This window comes from Tauraco erythrolophus, chromosome 16 (assembly GCF_009769465.1).
Source record: "Tauraco erythrolophus isolate bTauEry1 chromosome 16, bTauEry1.pri, whole genome shotgun sequence".
NCBI classification, from domain to species: domain Eukaryota; kingdom Metazoa; phylum Chordata; class Aves; order Musophagiformes; family Musophagidae; genus Tauraco; species Tauraco erythrolophus.
Genome location: NC_141480.1, coordinates 68870 through 87478, shown reverse-complemented (window position 1 = coordinate 87478; position 18609 = coordinate 68870). Strand labels below are relative to the sequence as shown.

General features: G+C 41.8%; 1 protein-coding gene across 4 annotated transcripts; it reads left to right on the top strand.

Moving 5' to 3' along the window:
* The first annotated feature begins 560 nt into the window (after positions 1–560).
* REEP2 (receptor accessory protein 2) lies at positions 561–18147 on the top strand. 4 transcript variants are annotated; one of them, XM_086621313.1, is made up of 9 exons: positions 681–713; positions 1065–1137; positions 6190–6266; positions 7394–7462; positions 7662–7782; positions 8339–8452; positions 8801–8948; positions 9258–9415; positions 11392–18147. In XM_086621313.1, the coding sequence occupies exons 1-9, from the start codon at positions 682–684 to the stop codon at positions 11464–11466; spliced, it is 867 nt and encodes a 288-aa protein (XP_086477439.1). In that variant the 5' UTR covers position 681; the 3' UTR covers positions 11467–18147. The 4 variants fall into 4 exon arrangements, with proteins under 4 accessions (XP_086477438.1, XP_086477439.1, XP_086477441.1 ...); XM_086621312.1 differs by lacking the exon at positions 1065–1137 and having other exon boundaries at positions 561–713; XM_086621315.1 differs by lacking the exon at positions 7394–7462 and having other exon boundaries at positions 9276–9425; positions 11399–18147.
* The last annotated feature ends 462 nt before the right edge of the window (positions 18148–18609 follow it).

Below are 18609 nucleotides of genomic sequence, written 5' to 3'. Positions count from 1 at the left end.
AGAACAAGAGCACTGGACAACACTAAATTGTCCTGGGAGCAACCAATAACAGCCTTGATCCCTTTGGTTTGATAACCCCGACCTCTTTTTCAATGGGTTAACTTTGTTTTCCATCTGGTTTGGGGTGAAACTGGGAGCCATCAGGCTTTGAAATGCTTTTAAACTGATCTGTTTGTTTGCAGCATTTAATCGCTGTCGTCTTGAACTCCCTAGAGGAGGCAGCTTTATGGAAGATGGCTTCTTCCGTGGTCTCCGTTACTGTCTCCCGGAGTATCCGTGATCTTAATTCAGCGCTTTCTCTTCTCTAATTTTCTTACATTGCGCATGTGACTTTCCTGCCGTCCTTCCCCTTTCCCGCCGCACTGCTGTCAACCTCCTCTCCCCCGGGGGGCAGCGGCGGGGCCCACTGGCGGGGTCCCGTCCCCCGGGGCGTGCCGCTCCGACGGGGGCCCCGCCTCGGTGCGGGCGAGCACGGGAGCCGCCCCTGCGCCGCCGCCGGGCGCTTCCCGTGTGCGGGGCTGGTCGCCCGAGCCGGGGGCTCCGCAGCGGTGCAGGGCGGGATGCTCGGGGCGCGCCGCAGCCCGTTCCCTCCGCCGCGTCGGCTCCTCCCCGTGAGGCGCCGGGGCGGGGCTGCGCCTGCTGCAGGAACCGGCCCTGCCAGAGCCGCCGCGCGCCGCCGCCATGGTGTCCTGGATCATCTCCCGCCTCGTGGTGTGAGTGCGGGCGGCCGGGGCGGAGGGACGCGCGGGGCACCTTCCTCGGCAGGGGCCCCCCGGCGTGCCCCGGGGGCTGCGGCCGCCGCCCGGAGCAGCGGTGCCGCCGGTTCCGCCCCGCGGGACCCCGCGCCTCCGGAGGGGCGGCCGGGAGGCGGGTGCTGTTCCGCAGGCGGCTGCGGCCGCGGCCCGGCGGCCCAAGGGCGGTGCCGCGGTGGGGGCGGCCGAGCCGCGCCTGAGGCGGTCGCGGGGGACCGTCGTGCCGCCGGGAAGCAGCGCGCGGCGGCGGGGGCCGAGGCAGTGGGCAGTACGGGGCGCCGCGGAGCGCTGAGGGGTCTGTTCTTCTCGCAGGCTGATCTTCGGCACCCTCTACCCCGCGTACTCCTCCTACAAGGCCGTGAAGACGAAAAACGTGAAGGAATATGTGAGTGTGGGTTCGTCGCGGCCGCCGCTCGAGCCCCCTGGCCTGTCCCCGAGGCGAGGGCTCTCCGGCTCCGCGGGGCCGTCGGTCAGCCCGGCCGCCTGAGCAGCAGCCCGGCGGCTCGGGAGAAGCTGCCGAGGAAGGGCGCTTACTGAAACGGGAGGTTTCAAACCGTAAACGTGGGCTGTTTTTTCTCAGGAGATGCAGAGTGAGGAAAGCAGAGGAAACGCTGCAGTCTGGAAGCATCTGAAAGTCCAGGACAAGTTCTTTCCTCTAACTTTATCTTTACTCTCTGTCCTAAATTTTACTGCTTTTGTTTTCTTCCAAAAGGCTGAGTAATTTTGCTTGGTTTGTGTCTTCCTATCAACCTTGCTTATAACCAGTGTTTTCTGTTGGTGAAGACTTCATGTTCCTTCCTTCTGGAATTGTTTCCCCTTCACTGTCCAAACCGTTGTTACAATTACGGTATTTAAAACACTAAATGCTTTTTAGTGATGTGATGTGTCACCTTACAGAAGGGATGTTCTAAGTTGATCAGTGGAGACGAGCTATTTGGCTTATGGGTGCAGTGAGTTTCTGTTTATCTAGAGTGAGGAATAACCTGATGGAGAAGAGAGGTAACGTGGATGAGTAGGATATAATTTGTCGCTATGGCTTTGTGGTGCAGTCTGAGACTCTTCATCCAGCTGGCTGTTTGCTCCTTACAAAATAACGCATCAGCAGTAAATGTGGCAGGATATAGTTCTTTTTTGTCGCATGTTGCTTCAGTCCTCTGGAATTGCCTAGAGGATAGATAGAATTCTGATGTGTTGGCTTAAAATTCAGCCCACTGGTTTTTGAAGAATATGCCAGCTGAGGTGAGAGTCTTGCTCATAGTGGACAGCTTTACAAATCACATCATCTGGATGAGGTGGTTTTGGGTTTGTTTTTTTTTTTAATACTGATCTCAGCAGAGAAGTCAAAATGGGAATATTCAGGAGGTGTTGATAACTGATACAGTGTTTTGAGTAAGTATTAGAAATATAATCAAAAATACGATGAGCCTTACTAAACTTTGAAGTAATAACATTAGAAACTGAAAACCAAGCATGAAAGAAACTAAATAATCCCATGATCCTGTGGCTTCATAGTTATTTGTGAAGTTATGTATAAAGTAGTATTGTATTACTGTTGTCTTCTCTGGCCTTTATTTCCTCTTTCCTTCCAGTTGCGTATGACCTGTGTTTGTTGCATGAAATGCATATTTTTTTTACCCAGAATTTTATTCTGGCTTATGAGTGTCTGTCACAGAACAATCGTGTTCCAGTTACAGAATCTTTGTTAACTTCAATGCAGACTCGGTTTTCAGAGTTTTAAATTGTTTTGTTGAGAACTTGAGGGGAAGATAAAACCCCATTGCATGCTTGTTCTGGAGCTGAAAGACCCAGTGAATATGGAGCCTTTGAATTTGTAGGCATTCTTTACAGTAAGCACATGCTTATTTTCCATGGACAGACTAGCTGTTGAGGTACATAAATGCTGTGTTTCCTTGCAGAATGTGAACATTGTATTGATCTGATTTTCTTTTGGTAGATGTTACCTAAATTACTGTAAGACTTCCCTAATCTGATGGTGAAAAAGAAATGAGATACAGTACTTGAGTATCATAAAGTTGTCTGAGCAATAGTATCAGCTAATTACCCAGTTGTAGGCTCTGCTAGGGCTGATGTGGAAAAGTATGGCATTCATTTTGGGGTTTTATTTAATATCTCATTGATACAGGTAGTTCTGGATTGCTGCAGCAGAGAATTTTCTCTTGTTTTTATTTTCAGTGAAAATATTGGAGTTGGTTCAAGAAAATGTATTTGAACTGCTGAAACTGATCTTTTGTACAGATTATTTCTCTTTGAGAGGGCTACATCAGAAATAAAAATTTAGGTGTTGGACTGACATCTGCCTAATTCACTTATCCTTGCAGAGCTTCGTCCTTCTCGACATAAGTGGAAAGACGGGAGAAAAACAGTTTTGTTAAATGCAGGAAAGGGGGCCAGTTTATGTTCAAACTGTTCTTAATGTAAAAATTCGGTGGAAAATGTGAATGCTGTGCTGCCACGTTTTCAAAGCCAGCTGTGTCTATGTACTGCTACTTGCTCATAGTGCTTAAGAACCAACATTGGTGGGGGAGAAAGATCTTACAGGTGTGTCTGTGCTAGAAAGTGTGGTGTACTGAAGACTGAGTTGACACAGACCAAGCTACCCCAAGCAGTCCATCAGTGGCATCAGAGTACAGTGCAAACTTACTGTCCTTCCCCACCATGATATAAATTTATGATGAGACCTTGAGCAACTGTGACAAGCTGCTTCTAGTAGCTCAGACTGTTTTAAAAGTCATTTCTTTCTTTTTATGTGTCATCTTCAGCTTCGGTCAAATCTACAGTTCAATGATGCGTTTGCATTTACTGAATTTATTTAGGTTCTTGGTGCAAGCTGGGGAGACTACGTATGTGCAGTTAGCTGAAGTTGGTGGTCATCAACTTTAGCAGCAAAGACATGACTGCTTTTCAGTGGACTGAAAAAAAATATAGCCTGGTTTGACCCTCAGTTTTTGAAGGTGTTTGTAATATGAGGATTACAAACATCCTAAGGAAAAAAGTTATTCTTTCTCTCTGCTTTCTGCTCTTCTAGTTTCAAGTCATCTGCACTTCAGGGACTTTTAGAGCTGAAAGATGAATCCTTTTAGTTTAGTTAAGAGCGATATTTCTTTTTGTCTTTGGCCGTACTTTGTAGGGTGAAGAGTGGCAGGAGACGACAGAGGGCAAGAGACCTGTGCCTCGTATCAAAGATGTGAACGTGCAGTTTGTTTGAATAGTAACAAAGCAATGTTTTCTGTTCTTCTCAGTTCCTCTTCTAATACTCTTGAGCGTTCAGTTAGCAGAATGAGAAAGTCTACGGTTTCATCAGGCTGTTCTACAGTGACCACTCCTGAGTGGCATGAGCTAATTTATATAACGACAATGGTTTTCACTAAGAAAAAGCAGATACTGCTAAGTTCATTACTACTTCTGCATATTTTGTCATGTTATTATTCACAGCCTTTTCCAGATCTTTCATGAAGATGAGCAGCACAGGTCTCGACACTGATTCCTGTGATCTTCCACTGGTAACTTACCTTGTTGTGAAAAATGGCCATTTATTTTTATCCTTTGATTTCTCTCTTTTAACCAATTGTTAATCCTCAAGAGTCCCTTCCTTTTTACCCTTGACAATTTAGTTTCTGAGTGTTTATGTAGACCTATTGTAGACTTTGTAGAAACTCCATACACCTTGCCTGTAAGGAAAGCACTATAGCAAGAGCTTATGGAAACCTTCTAACAATTCGGCTACGTTTGTGAGATTAATTTTTTTCTACAAAAAACTTATTCCACGTATTTTATATAGATATTATTATTATTATTATTATTATTATTATTATTATTATTATTATTATTATTATTATTATTATTACCTTCATTTTGTCTAATACTGAAGTAAAATTTACTGGTATGTAGCTTCTCTGAAATCTCTTGCCCATTGTTTGTCACCTTTGACTTGTCATTATTCACACAAGAATAATGCTCTTTCTCATACAAGAGCTGATTTATGTTGCTGCATTGAAGAGTTAACCATTTGTTTCATAGAATTGCTTTAGAAGTCAAGTGATTGACTCCTCGCCCTGTCCAAACTGATGATACAAGGAGAGAAAGAAAAAAAAAGGGTACTTTTTGTGGTGGAAAAAATTTCACAAGAAAAGTGGAAATAATTTGGGCTACTATCTTCAAAACCATCCGCTGTGTTAGAGGGGTTGGAGACAGCATAATTTATTGGATTTTTTTAGAAAGTTTTGGACGATCTTTCAAGAACAGATAATCAAATTTTCCAACACTTGTAAGTTTGTGGAAATATCTGCTTTTATAACTTCATTTGCTGTAACAAAGACTGTCACTACACTGTTTGTGTGATTTTAATATATAGATTAATGTGTGGATCTAATATGTGGAAATTCTTTGATTAGTTCTCCTTTCTCAGTCTTGATGACAGTAAGAGTGTTAAGTTGCTTTTAGCAAAGGTGACCTCTTCTTTCCATTTATCTGCTACTTACACTTATTTTTACTTTTTATCAGCATAGAAAACTGACAATTTTCCTTATAAGATAGAAACTTCTGTTGGAAATTTTTGGGTAGCAGTTTTTATAATTCAGCTGATTACTCTTTAGGAATAATTGACCTGTAGCTGAGAGGCTTGTTACTACAACAGCAGAATGTGAGTGTGTGTGTGTTAGAGGGGAACTATTTTATGTTTGTTTTGAAAGAAATACCTGCTGCTTCAGAGAAGGGTGTGAAGAAGTGGGGAGATAGGTAGTAGACATAGAGATGTGCCATAATGGCACAAAGTATACTTTGTAAACTATGCTCAAGACCTTAAACAAGAAGATAAGGTTAATACGGCATGTTCTTTGTCACTCCAGCTTGCTTTTATTCCCGCTTTAAGTACTGGAAGGCTGCTCTAAGGTCTCCCCGGAGCCTTCTCTTCTCCAGGCCAACTCTCTCAGCCTGTCTTCATGGGCGAGGTGCTCCAGCCCTCACAGCATCTTCATGGCCCTTCAGGTTTTTTTTTTCTTCCCAAAACAAATCAAGAAAATATAGGGCTACAGTTGAAACTGAAGTTTTGCATATGTGTATATAAATATTTATTACAATAATCATGATATGTGAAAGGCTGTAACTTCTTAAAGCAAACTGCTTACTCTTTTTAGATAGCTTGAGACTTCAACAGTGTTGCGTTGTGATATTGCCACTGGGCGTGCATTCATCAGTGTGTCTATATGCATTTATATATTTAGAGCACATTAATCCTGCGTGTTTTCCTAAGCTATAATGTACTGTTTGGTGTGTGACCCTCTCCATTACTGATTATATATGTCTTAGTGTTGTTGAATTCACCCTAATGCATGGAGATGATGAGTCATCTTCACTGAGAAGACATTTTGCTTTTTTCTGGGTGCTGACGGATGTCTATTGAGCGACTGTTCTTTTGCAGGTGAAGTGGATGATGTACTGGATTGTGTTTGCCTTTTTCACCACCGCAGAGACACTCACAGACATTGTTCTTTCTTGGTGAGTTTCTTGGTGGCATGAGTTCGTTTTGTTTTGGTTTTGTTGGGTTTTTGTTTGTGTTTTAGAGAGGAGAGGAGTAGTGTTAGGATACTAAGAATAAACTGTCTCTCCTTTAGGAGTTTTCAATCCCTATGAAGAGTCTGCGGGTTTGTAAATATTGTGGGTAGTAGCTGCTGTCTCAACACTTTCATGTCCTATACTTGCAAACAGTTAGGATTAATACACAGTATCTGTAAAGTATCTTCATCCATTTGTAGCATAAAATATTTTTGAGAAGCTGTTAATGTGAACTGGTAAAGTTTGCGAAATGGTGATCTAAAAGAGAGTTAATAAAAGATAGTAGAAGAAAGGGACCTGTTTTGCTTTGGGAGCCTGTTGTGTGGAGAAGCAGATCTGATGCATGTCTGTGCTGAGTGGTGTTTTGCATTATGAAATTCTCTTCCACTCGTGGGGGTGGGATGCAGTGGAGTCAGGGGAAGAAGGTTCTTAATCCTTTCAGTGCTGTGTGACATATTTGGCAACATGGAGGCCTCCAAAAATGACAAATCATCATTACATGTCTTTAGCTGAACCTTTGGAACAGGATATCATCCTCAGTTTCTTCATTGCTTTAGTGTTTGGGCTTTGCATACATCTCTGAAAGAATACTAGTCAAGAGTTGCATCTTTTAAAGAAACATGAAATAGCTACACATGACTTGTGAAAATGCTCAGCAGTTGTGCCTCTTCCTGCATAAACTTTGAAAAGCAAACAAAGATCTAAAAAGTACAAGAGCTTTGGCTTGTTCAGGTACTTAAAGTGGACCGCTGAAAACAGAAGCCTCTTACTACTAATAGAGACAGGAGAAAGTTTCCATTCAATTGTTGCGGTCTCTGCTACTGGTGCTTCCTCTTTTTCATTTACACTGATCCTCCTTTTTTGTTTCTTATCTGAGGAGTACCTACTGGAGGTTTGAGAAACTGAGCCAACAGCCTTAGCAGGAACTTGAGGTTTATTGAGATAAATAGTTGAAAACTTTGGAAAATGAGAGGGGAAACTAATGTAATATTAACGTCTAGTGAACACACTCTGAACAAACTTCAGAATGATGAGAGTAGCTATCAGATTGTAATTTGGTGTGTTTGCAGGGCTAAGAGATGCCCTGTTTATGGAGTTTTCATGGCTATGGATGAAAGACTAAATGAGACCCAAAGAAGGTATGTCCTAGGATTTCAAAGAGGGTTCTGCTATTCTGACCTGATATATCGATTCTGTTGTTTCTGAGCCTCTACCTTGCCTTTGCTCTTTCTGCCTATGCTGCTGTCTACCAGTTATCTCCATCTGTCTCCATGCTGATCTTGATTCTAGTTCTCCAGCTTTCTCTCTCTGTCTTTTTTTCTTCCCTCTTTCTCTCAGGTTTCCCTTTTATTTCGAGCTGAAAATCGCATTTGTGATTTGGCTGCTCTCCCCTTACACCAAGGGCTCCAGTGTCCTCTACAGGAAGTTTGTGCACCCAACGCTCTCCAATAAGGAGAAGGTACTCTCTCGTTGTTAGAAGATACCAATCTCTCTGGGAGCTAACTGACTTCTGATTCAGTTATGCCACAATAAAAACTGAAATGCGTGAATTGTGCTTATGCTGACATTAGTGGATGTAGAATGATTCTATCTCTGATAACAATGTCATACTGCAGCTTACTGAAGATTGTAACGTAGCCAGTAGTTTGCCTAATGCTTAGAAAGCATGTTTGGCTAACCTAGTGTCATGAGCCCATATTGTCAGTAGTTAATCTCTTTGAATCACAATAGGAGCAGCATGTTCTGTAGCCATGCTGTTTTTTCACATTGTCAGTATAAGCAACTGCTTTGTTTTAGTTGTTACAATTTGGAGATAGCATACTTTAAGTAAAAGTTGCATTTGCAAGCTTTCTGTAAGTAGCAGAGAAGCTGCAGTTACGTGATCAATGACAGCTGGTTCTATTAGCCTGGAAAAAAGCACTGATGAGCTTTGGGTTTTTAAGGGTGATGGTGGGGAGACTTTGATCATGTTTGTTATGAGGAGCTAAATGCCATGTTCCACATTGCCTTCCTAGGAAATTGATGAATACATTACTCAGGCTCGTGACAAAAGCTATGAAACCATGATGCGAGTTGGCAAGAGAGGGTTAAACCTTGCTGCCAATGCAGCAGTTACTGCAGCTGCAAAGGTAATGGAACACCTTCTGTAACATTCAGGAATTCCCCAGCAGTTTAGTTTTGTGTGCCAGCAGTTAGTGCTATGGGTCTGTTAGGGATGCTGGTACCTGTTGGCACCAATCTACTTTTCCTTTCCTCCAGTTTGCCTTGCAGTTAATCCCATCCTGTGACTTATGAATGGATTTTGCTTAAACCTCTTCAATGTTGGTCTTGGGAACGTACTTTTCTTTTTCCCTTTTCTGTTTTTTTCAGAGTACCCTAGTGGGGAATAGGGCACCTTTTCTCTTCTGAGTGATCCCATATGAGATGACCTCGGTGATGGTGAAGTGCTCTTGACCCTAATTTTTATGTCCTCTTAGGGCCAGGGAGTTTTGTCTGAGAAGCTACGAAGTTTCAGCATGCAGGATCTCACTCTGATCCGGGATGAGGATACAGTGCATATGCGAAGCCATGAGCCACAGCTGCGCCCTTCTGGTGGGAGTCTTCTTGAAACCATTGAGGATTCAGGTACAGAACACCCCTGCTGGGCCGTTGTATGAGGTCTCATATGGTGAGCCAGGAGGGGAGGAGGGATTCTCTGGACTTTTCATACATTGGGTCTCAGAAGGACTACAGGTTTCCAAATTATCTGGGAGAAGTTGCATTGTCTTCCCTCATCCCTTCCCATCTGCTAACACATCTCTGTACTTTTTGGATTATCCTTCTTAAGGATTGTTGACATCTCACTTTCATGTGGTCCTTCAGGATGGGACATCTTATAGTTCATGTGATTTTTTTTCAGAAGTATTTGCTAAATCTTTCTCTCTTATTCCTTAGCTTCCTGTTACTCCTCAGGAGAGGAGAGCAGTGTGGCACAGAAGTCTAATGGAACCCCATCGGAGACTAGAACAGACCCATCAGATGAAGATGCAGGAGACAAACTTCCCAAACGTACCCAGAGTCTCAAAACGCCTAAGAAGACGATGAAAGCTGAGGTGAGCAGTTGTTTAAATTATTTCCAGCACAGACACTGATTTGTGAGCTTTGTTGGAAAGCTCTGACTTCATATATGGTCTCGGTGCACTTAAAAGCTGTTTATATAAACTTTGTCACACTGAGTCTTTGCTAGTTAAGTCCTACATCAGAGGACTTGCTGTCTGCTTGCTATACTAGTCTCTAGTTTTTTAATTTTTATCGTGCCTGTAAGCCTCTGTCATAAGCCGGGATCCAGCTTTGCTTTCATTCAGGCTTTGTGTCGGAGGGTCAGACATTAGATATTTTTAACGTGTTTTGTTGAGTATATCCTCTCTCCTGTCTGTCACAGTCTGAATATATAATACTACTGTGACGTTTATCCTTGGGACAGCCACTTTCTCCTCATCTAAAACACAATGGCTCTGTACCCTCTTAGGCCTTCCTGGACTTCTGCATATTAGATATGGGGAAAATGTAATTTTTCTCCTCCACACCACTCCCCATCTCCACCCCCCCTGCCCTGCTACCTCCCACCTCAGGGTTTTATCTAGAACCTTGGGTAACTCATCAGGGTTGAGCTGTCCCCTCCATATGACCATGTGATGATCCAAGATATTTACAGCTATTCAGATGGGACGTGAGTTGCCTGTATTGTTATTAAAACAAAGCATACGCAAAAATAAGTGCACTTGTGTCCAAGAGCCATTTTGTAGAATATGCTTTTTGAGGTGCTGTTGTCGAGGTTTTGACTCTAACTCAAACATTTCTTGTAGTTTGATTTATACGTGTTAAATTGCTTCTCCCTTTTTGTGAAGTTGGGGTCCTGTTTGCTTGATTCAACTTAGATTCCTGATTTTATTTTTTATTTTTATTTAAGATAAAGGGTGCTATACGACTGGCCCACATTGTTGAACTTTTCAGGCTAAATATTAAATATTTTGGAGGAAGGTAATTGCTTAGTGTGTCATTTTAAGTCTTATTGGTAACCTGATTTTACAGTGTACAGGACACCTTTGAGTGTGATTAAGTAGTCTTTGTGACAGAATCACAGAATAGTTGAGGTTGGGAGGGACCTCTGGAGATCATCTGGTCCAACCCCACTGCTCAAGCAAGGCCATATAAACCTAATTTCCCAGGACCATGTCCAGGTGGCTTCTGAATATCTCCAAGGATGAACATGTGTGTCTAAAGATGCATTTAAAACCAGCCTGGATCCTTTTTAAATTCCCATGGCTTATTTCTGAGTTGACCGCTCTGCTTTCTTCTCTAGCATATTAGATAGGAGCAGGGAAACAATAGGAACAAAATTTGATTCCAAGCTTCCTAGTGAGGAATTTTTAAAGTGAAATCATGAAAAGACAGTAACGACTCTTCTATGCTTTTTATTGTGAATACAGAAATTCCGATAAAGCCCTTTGCAGGCGTATTGGGTTTTATGCTCAGTCTGTTTGGATCTTTATTCAGGTGTAGGAATTGTAGGAGGCCTTTGACTAAGGTCTCCAAGGTTGCCCGGAAGGACTGAATGCATTGTAGATCATAAACACACTCTTCTTTCCAATGTCTAGAATGAAAGTAAAGTGTGCAAACCAGTTCAAAATGTTTCCACATCTTTCTGAGAATAACACTTGGGATGGCAGTCAAGAAGCAGAAAAGTTATAACAGTGAAGTGTAATGTTAATGCTACCAGCTAGAAATATTGCTATGTCTAATCTTGTGTGGAGACAGCTGACTTCGATTTTATCATCACACTTGTCCTGTTCTAGAATGTCTTCCTCTCTTGGTTGCTATTTGATGGATATGCTCAGAATGATTTTTTTTTTTGTTACACTAACCAAAACCAAATGGGATGGTTAAATAGCCTTTTTGAAACAACGGATGACAACTAATAGGGTCATTGTGTTGTAGTTTTTGTCCTATTTTCATTCTGCATCTTTCTTTTAGACATCTAGGTGTTAAAGTAAACTAACCTAAGATGCCTCTTTTTCTTTCTTCTCAGCTTCCAGTAAGAAGTGTGAAAGCCCGCCCTAAGAAGAAAGCTACAGGCTCTCTTGCTTCTGGCGAGTCATCCTAAGGAGACCTCTACCTCCTCAGCACCTGTCTCTGTCCTGGGATTTGCCTGTCGCTTTTGAAGGGAAACTCCCCAAAGGAAGGGAGCTGAGATTCATGTACATAACAGATACTGCTTTGTAGTGCTCATTCCAAGGCAAGGGGGAGGCTGAGATTCAGAAAATGAAGTAGAGGATACATATCCTCAGGAATTTCCTCCTGTTGGGAGGAGGGAATTCCTCTCTGTTGGAGGGAATGCTGATATGTGTGTACATAGCCTGTTGCTTTGGAATTCCCACTTTATAACCCTAGTTGGGGAGAATCTTTGCTGAAACAACTGACTAGGGTTAGAGACATCCATTGCACAGAAGCTGGAAAAATATTAGACACTGGAGTTCCACAGGGGTGGGTGGCTCCCTAAAATGTCTTATCTTGCTCTGGGTATTCTTCTGCAGCTGTATGTTGTTAAGAAGTGCCCACCATGATTCATCCTCCTTAAGAATGGACCATACCTGTCATGTCCATCCGCTTTGAGAAGGTTACAGAAATGATGTGTGCTGAGTGCTTTTGAACATAAAGGACTAGCTCATGGGAGGAGTATGCTAGATTTCCATTGCTTTTTTTTTTTTTTTCTTTTTTTCTGGAAGGCGAAGGGAGATTATTATAAAACTGAGTAATGAAGAAAACGTGCTGTTATATGCACATGTGATGGAGTAGATACAGGTATCTGTAAGGTTAACGATTGAGAAGGAAAGTTGAGCATCTCTAAGATTTTGACTCTTTTTGAAGCTGCTCAAATTTTATTTCAGGTTCTGTTGTTCACTTTGATTCCTGTGAGAGCACCAAAGTGAGGCAAGTCCCATGCAGTGGGAAAAGTTGGGAGGGAGAGTGTTGCTTTGCCTTTTAGTGGTTGAACTCCGTGTCATCCTGATGCTTGTTACTATGGACAAATTCTTTCATTCTGGCACATGATTGGGGAAAATCTGGTTCAATATAGTCTGCAGGCATACTTGAGAATTTCAGAAGCCCTTCTCTCTCAGCTTTAGGAGGTCCAGTCCTCAGGGCACGAGAACTGATAAATTACTGATGAATCTCACTAATTCCAGGATTCCAATTATGAGGGATAAAAAGCAGGGGGTAGGGCACAATACTGTTGATGAATCAGTCCTCTTGCTTTATCCTACTGCAGCCCTTGTACGAATTTTCTGTCTGACCGTGTGCCATGTTTATCAATGTCCTAAGACTTGAGCAATATGTAACACTTGAGACAGAACTGCATTGAATGTAGAATATGTATTGTGAGATTGAAATTGCAGCGCTGCAGAGAAAATTTGCCTCATGCCAAGCCGTACTGGATTCTAATCTGTTGAGCATTGTTCAGGGGAGATCCCCCATGCAACAAGCCAACAGAGTCAATGGGAATTTGAGATGAGTAGAGTTCCTGCTGTCAAGATCTATAATGGGGGAGCACCATTGTAGACACGGTTGTCTGAATGAATACTTGGTGGTGTTAATATTTACTGAAACAAGTTGTCAAAGGAACCTGGCTCCTCCTTCCCTACTGAAGACCATTCTTAGCTCTAGGTGCAGGCATTTGTGTTTGCCCACATCTTTTGCTGTTGAATTTCTCAAATTACAGTGGATTCTTCACAGAGACCAGTGTATAGAAGCACTTCTGCAAGTAACGTTTCGCAAGTATTTCTGTCCTAAAGAACAGCCCTTCAAAAGTTTGTAAGGTTGAAGATTAGGACTGAATTTTTTTTGTTGTTTCATATTGTCTTGTTGGCAAATTGTTATAAATTGACTAGTTATTTTAGAAAACCAATTAAGTTAATTTTACTTTTATTTGTAGCTTTTAAAAATTGAAGTCTTGACAGACCGTGTCAGAAACTTGAATCTTGTTAGAAATACTTGTCCTAAATTATCCACAAGGCTGTATCCAGAAGCCAGTAGAAAAATCCTTGATTTGTCTGAGTTTTGAGTTTCACAAAAAAAACCCAAGTATTTTCTTCTTTTTTAGCTTGTTAGCAAACATTGTATACGTGTCTCACTAGCACACACAAAGGCATGTTCTGAAGCAGGAATTCTTTGTGTTTCCAAAGGAAGTTCATCTTCCCATGCAAGAGATAAAAATCTTTACTGATTATGTGGAATATTCAGTTGTGAGGAATTGCTGTCCTAGATTTTACTGTACTGAACAAGATAGAACTATTATTCTCTATATACCAAGTATCTCTATGACCACATTTCTTCAAATTTTTTAACTAAAAATTTCTGTAGCAAATTATTTATGTAAATCATTGTGAGGGACTTGATTTGGAAGCCAAGTCTCCCCTTATGCTGATCTGCATGCCCTTTCCTTGTGCATGCATTGCGATGGTCTCAGATTACTCAGTTTTCACACACTGACTTTCCAGAATGTTTTCTAGAATCAGTTTGTTTGTAGAAACTCTTTCTGCTTTGAAGCACAGGAAGATTTTTCTGGAGGCTCAGTTTTGGCGTTTGGATTTACCTTTGTCTTCCTAAGCTAGGTCCTGTGCTAAGTGTATCTTGTACTAGCATTGATGCTCAATTAGGCTGTGGGTAAGTACGGGTCAGTCTTACTCTGACTTTTGTTGTGCAGAGGAGTTAAATGACTTCTGGTTGTAAGAGAGGCCCTGGAGTAGAGTCAGAGACTATTACCTAGTGTGCAGTATGAAGCTGATGATGTCAAGCAGGAGAACTTACCCAGAGCAAGAGCAATGTCTTAGCATGGACACTATTTTCTTCCAGCACAAATGTGACTGCTAGATTGTGTTCTGCTTGATCAAAGCCTCTGCAGATCTGCCACCACCCATGTGACCTCTTAGTGAGTTTCTAGATCCAGTTCTGCATTGGATGACATGGTCTTGCATAGAAGTTCTCTTGTTAATGAAAATGCTGAATGTGCTGTTTTGATAATATGCTTTTATCAGCTGTTTTTCAGTATTTTCAGCAGGAAATGCTGGAATGTAGTTTCTCTTCAGTATCATCTGTGGGCTTCATTGTGCAATTAAGCAAATGGTTAAATCTTCACCTGGCAGTAGAACCCATTGTGTTCAGTAAGTAGTTATACCCCTTTCCTAATATGCTTGGGCACAGAGAGAAACACAGTAAGAGAAAGTGATACCTGAAGTTGGGGGTGGTACATGTGTGTCAAACTTTGTGTGCCTAAAAATTATCCTAAAATACCTGTACCATGAGATACAAAGTGAAGCCATGACTGCCTTCTGGAAAGAAATGTTATCATCTCCATGCTTTGTAATACTATGAGTCAGTGTTGTGCTGCTGGAAAAGAAAATAGTGAAATGTAGTTTCCCTCTGAGAAACTTAATGATTTGCTGCACGAAGGGAAAAAATGTTTTCTTGCTTGGCAGTATCCTCTCTGGTGGATAGGAAATAGGAAAATACAGAGGAGACTACTGTCAGGTTTGAAACCCTACATTTCTACTAAACATCTTAATTGCATACTGCTCTTTATCAAGTTTCTGATTCTCCAGCATTACGTTTCCGAGGCTGGGAGACTGATTTCTTTTAGACTAGATGAACTTGCTTGGTATGTAGAAGGTGTATGGGAGAGAGAGGAATGCTGGTGTTCTTAAAATTGCAAAGCTTGTTCTGGGGAAGCTACACCTTCCCCCATTTTAGTGAACTGAGTTGCATTCGTTGTCCTTTTGCAGTGCAAGGCTTTCTTTTTTCTACATCTCTCTTCGAAGTATGACTCCTTCATAATATACAGCTAAGTCATTTCTACCTTGAAAAGCAAGATTCCTAGAGAACCCTGACTTTCTAGAAATTGTTATTTATTCTTTGCCATCTTAATGAGCAGGAAATATAGTGCCTTAGGAGGAAAGTGGGATAACTATGGAATATTGTGCTGGTTCTTTGATCTGCACATAGCTGTGTATCAAGGAGGCTTGTGTGTTAATTGTGAAGTGTCATTGTATGCTTGAAAGCAGCTGTTGAATTGAGCTGAGTTTTCCTATCTGTCTTCCAAACTTGCCTATAATGCTGGAAAGTGTGGCTTATTGTCTAAGAGAAAAATCTAGGGGAGAAGAAAATTCTTGTCCTCCTTTGTGATGGGGACACTGTATTGTCACATTACTCTTCTACTTGGTAGGGAGATGCTGAATCACATCTCTCTATGTAAGTACTCTCTGGTCATCTTTCTGGTCAGTACTATAGCTTTTCTTGCTTTAGCCACTAAGAATTTTTAATGTACCACCTGGCTAAAGCATCTTGTGGTGCTACTTTGAGTTGCCCTGTAAAGTCAGGTATGTGGAAAACCAGCAAAGTGTTCTGAAGCTATATGAGTTCCTAGAATTGTAGAGTCGTCTGAGTTGGAAGGGACCTCTGGAGGTCATCTGGTTGAACCTCCCTGCTCAATCAGGGCCACCTAGAGCTGGTTGCCCAGGAGTTCCTGTGTGCTATTTCTGGTCTGGAGTCTACTGATTCTAATGTTTAAGAGCTGGTAGGTGCAGAAATGCATATTCTGTATGGGGATGTGCTTCGTTGTTACTGAGGAAAAGGGATTCCTGGTCACCTTTCATCTGGAATTTGGCATTCTTACAAGATGTTGTAAACATAACTCAGTCTTACGTTATTTATAGGTATTGTTCAGAAGCCTGGAGGCTTCAGAAGAGATCTTAAGAGATGTGCAGAGTAACGTGAGAACAATTGGTTTGTACAGTAAATGAAGACAATAAACCTGCATAGCAGCTAAGAACTTGTCTTGTAAGATAGACTTAGAGTGGAAAGTGGGCTGTGTACAGTACAGAGTTGTCCATGAAATACTGCTGACTTTCTGATCCTCAAGCAATACTTAAACTCTGTGCTCTACAGATTAGAGCCTGATTTCTCTTACAGCACTTCTTTCTCTGTGTCTTACCTTTCTAAGCTGGACTTGAGTTACGTGCATTGAGACTCTTGAACCTTTCGTCACTTCAGAACAATAAAGTTTGAATTTTGCCTCAGCAGGCAGCTGATCTGCAGGAAGGACCAGATGAGTATCAAGTATCTCACGTCGCTTTTGTAGTAGATGTGTTATGCTGGGGAAACACCAGCAGCGAGCTCCAGAAGATATGTTCATCTGGGAAATTAGTGCCCCACACCCCCCTCCAAGCTCACGTTTTTGGATGAACCAAATGCTGGACTCTGTTATGCTCATATACACGGCTATCTGTAGAATCTCAAAATTCAATATCAGAATTGCCAGTGCTCGATTTCTGATGAGAACTGGAATCAAAATAATACAGAGCGAAAAGAAACAATGGCAAATTGGTGGGTTTTTTTCTACAATTTTGCAGGTAGATTTAGTTCTTTGCTGCTGCTTTGGCTAGAACCTTTCCATAAACCCCTTGCAAGCAAACCAATACTTCCTTGCTTTGTTTCTCAGCTCCTGTCCTTTCATGACCTCGTTATATTTCCTGTGTTTTCTCCTATTGAGCAAGGGACTACTTTCATTTTACTGCCTGCGGAGACATGAAAAATATTGTCTCTTAGAGCTGAAATTTAGCCTTTTTCCATTATTTAATCCTATGACCTAGAATCATACAGTGACTTGTACAGCAAAGCCTAAGGCTGGATTCCCAGGTGGAATTTGAGCATCTATTGTCTATTGCCAGTTGCACAGTTCGATGCATTTCCCTTATCTTGCAGTGGGTTCTGACTAAAATATGCTTACTGCAGACCCTTTGGACAAGAGCCTTTTGTCTGCATTTAGCCAAATAATGTTAGAAGTAATGTTTGTGGGAAGGCTGCAAAAGCGAGCGAACTCTAAAGTTCTAAAAGATTTGTGGCAGCAGTAGAAACCCATTGCTGTACTGACTTACAAGATGGGGAATTCAGTCATGTTCTTTGCAGCAGGTCAGGGAGGAGAGTCAAGCTGGATGGCAAGCATATACAGTTTTTATATACAAGGGAACTAAGCTTTTATCATAAGTAATGCTTAGTTACTTAAAAGAAAGCAAGGTGAAAATTTTTGGTGACAAAGTTCCTGTTAGCACACTGCTGATCCAAAGGCAGTAAGGCGCAGGAAGGGTTGTGAAATGCTTTTTGTCCAGCAGAGGGTATAAGCATAACATACAGTCACTGAAAGTGAGAGAGCAGGGACTTGTCTGATAACAACTGAATTATGGCAGGTTAAACATCAGTATTTCCTATGTATGAGATTGAAGGCCCTGCTTAAAAAGAGGGTTGAGGGGGGGTAAAGGAACAAACTGGGACTCTAATGGAGAAATATGAAGTAATACTGCAGTTAACCCCTGACTAAAAGGCTATTTAAGCCGCTATTGCTGGGCTTACTAATTGAGCCGCTTTCCATTGGGGCTTGCTGAGACAATAGTGTAAGAGAATAAATGTCCTCAAACCTTTTTGTTGTCCATTCAAACCATTTCCTAGCTGCAGGAAACAGCTCTGTAATTGGCAATGTTTGTGATTTATTCCCCCTGGCTTTTTGCAATTAGTCAGCTTCTGTGTGTTTGTGTACTTCAGTAGTGTGGCCCTAATTTATAGTCTGAGTTTTGTAATATTTCCTGGTGAGTAGTTTATTTCAATTGGATCTATATTCTGTGAAAATAGAAGCAATGTTAATCTAAAAATACAGATGTATCTAATGGTTACTATGGTAATTTGTGACCATGGCAACAGAGAGTGTAGGATTCTGAAAGAACAGACAGGTTCATTCGTTTGGTTTTGGTTTTTTTTTTCAGTCAACAACCTAATTAACGGTGCAAGCATTTCAGGAAAAAAACACTTGACTTTTTTATTTCTTAACCATACAAGATCATATGGGTACAAGGGATTTTGACATTGTCTCATACAAGATTTTTATAGAAAAGCTGATGAAGTACAGGCTGGATGAGCAATTAAGCGAGTAAAATACTGGCTGAATGGCCAGGCCCAGAGCATGGTGATCAGTCCCAGGAAGTCTAATTGGAGGCCAGCAGTTAGCAGCATATCCCGGAGCTCAATAGTGGGTCTAGTCCTGTTTAACATCTTCCTTTATTGAGATGGTTGATGGGGTGGAGTGTACCCTGGGCAAGTCTGCTGATAACACAAAACTGGGAGGAGTGACTGATAAGCCAGAAGGTTGTGCAGGAAGCAGCAAGAGGTATGTAGAGTATCTGACCTTACATCTCAAAATACATGG

Coding starts and splice junctions, on each gene's coding strand:
- REEP2 (XM_086621312.1), top strand. CDS start 561: ATGCTCGGGGCGCGCCGCAGCCCGTTCCCTCCGCCGCGTCGGCTCCTC. Junction 8,949..9,257: donor TGAAACCATTGAGGATTCAG/GTACAGAACACC, acceptor CTTATTCCTTAG/CTTCCTGTTACTCCTCAGGA. Junction 9,416..11,391: donor AGAAGACGATGAAAGCTGAG/GTGAGCAGTTGT, acceptor CTTTCTTCTCAG/CTTCCAGTAAGAAGTGTGAA.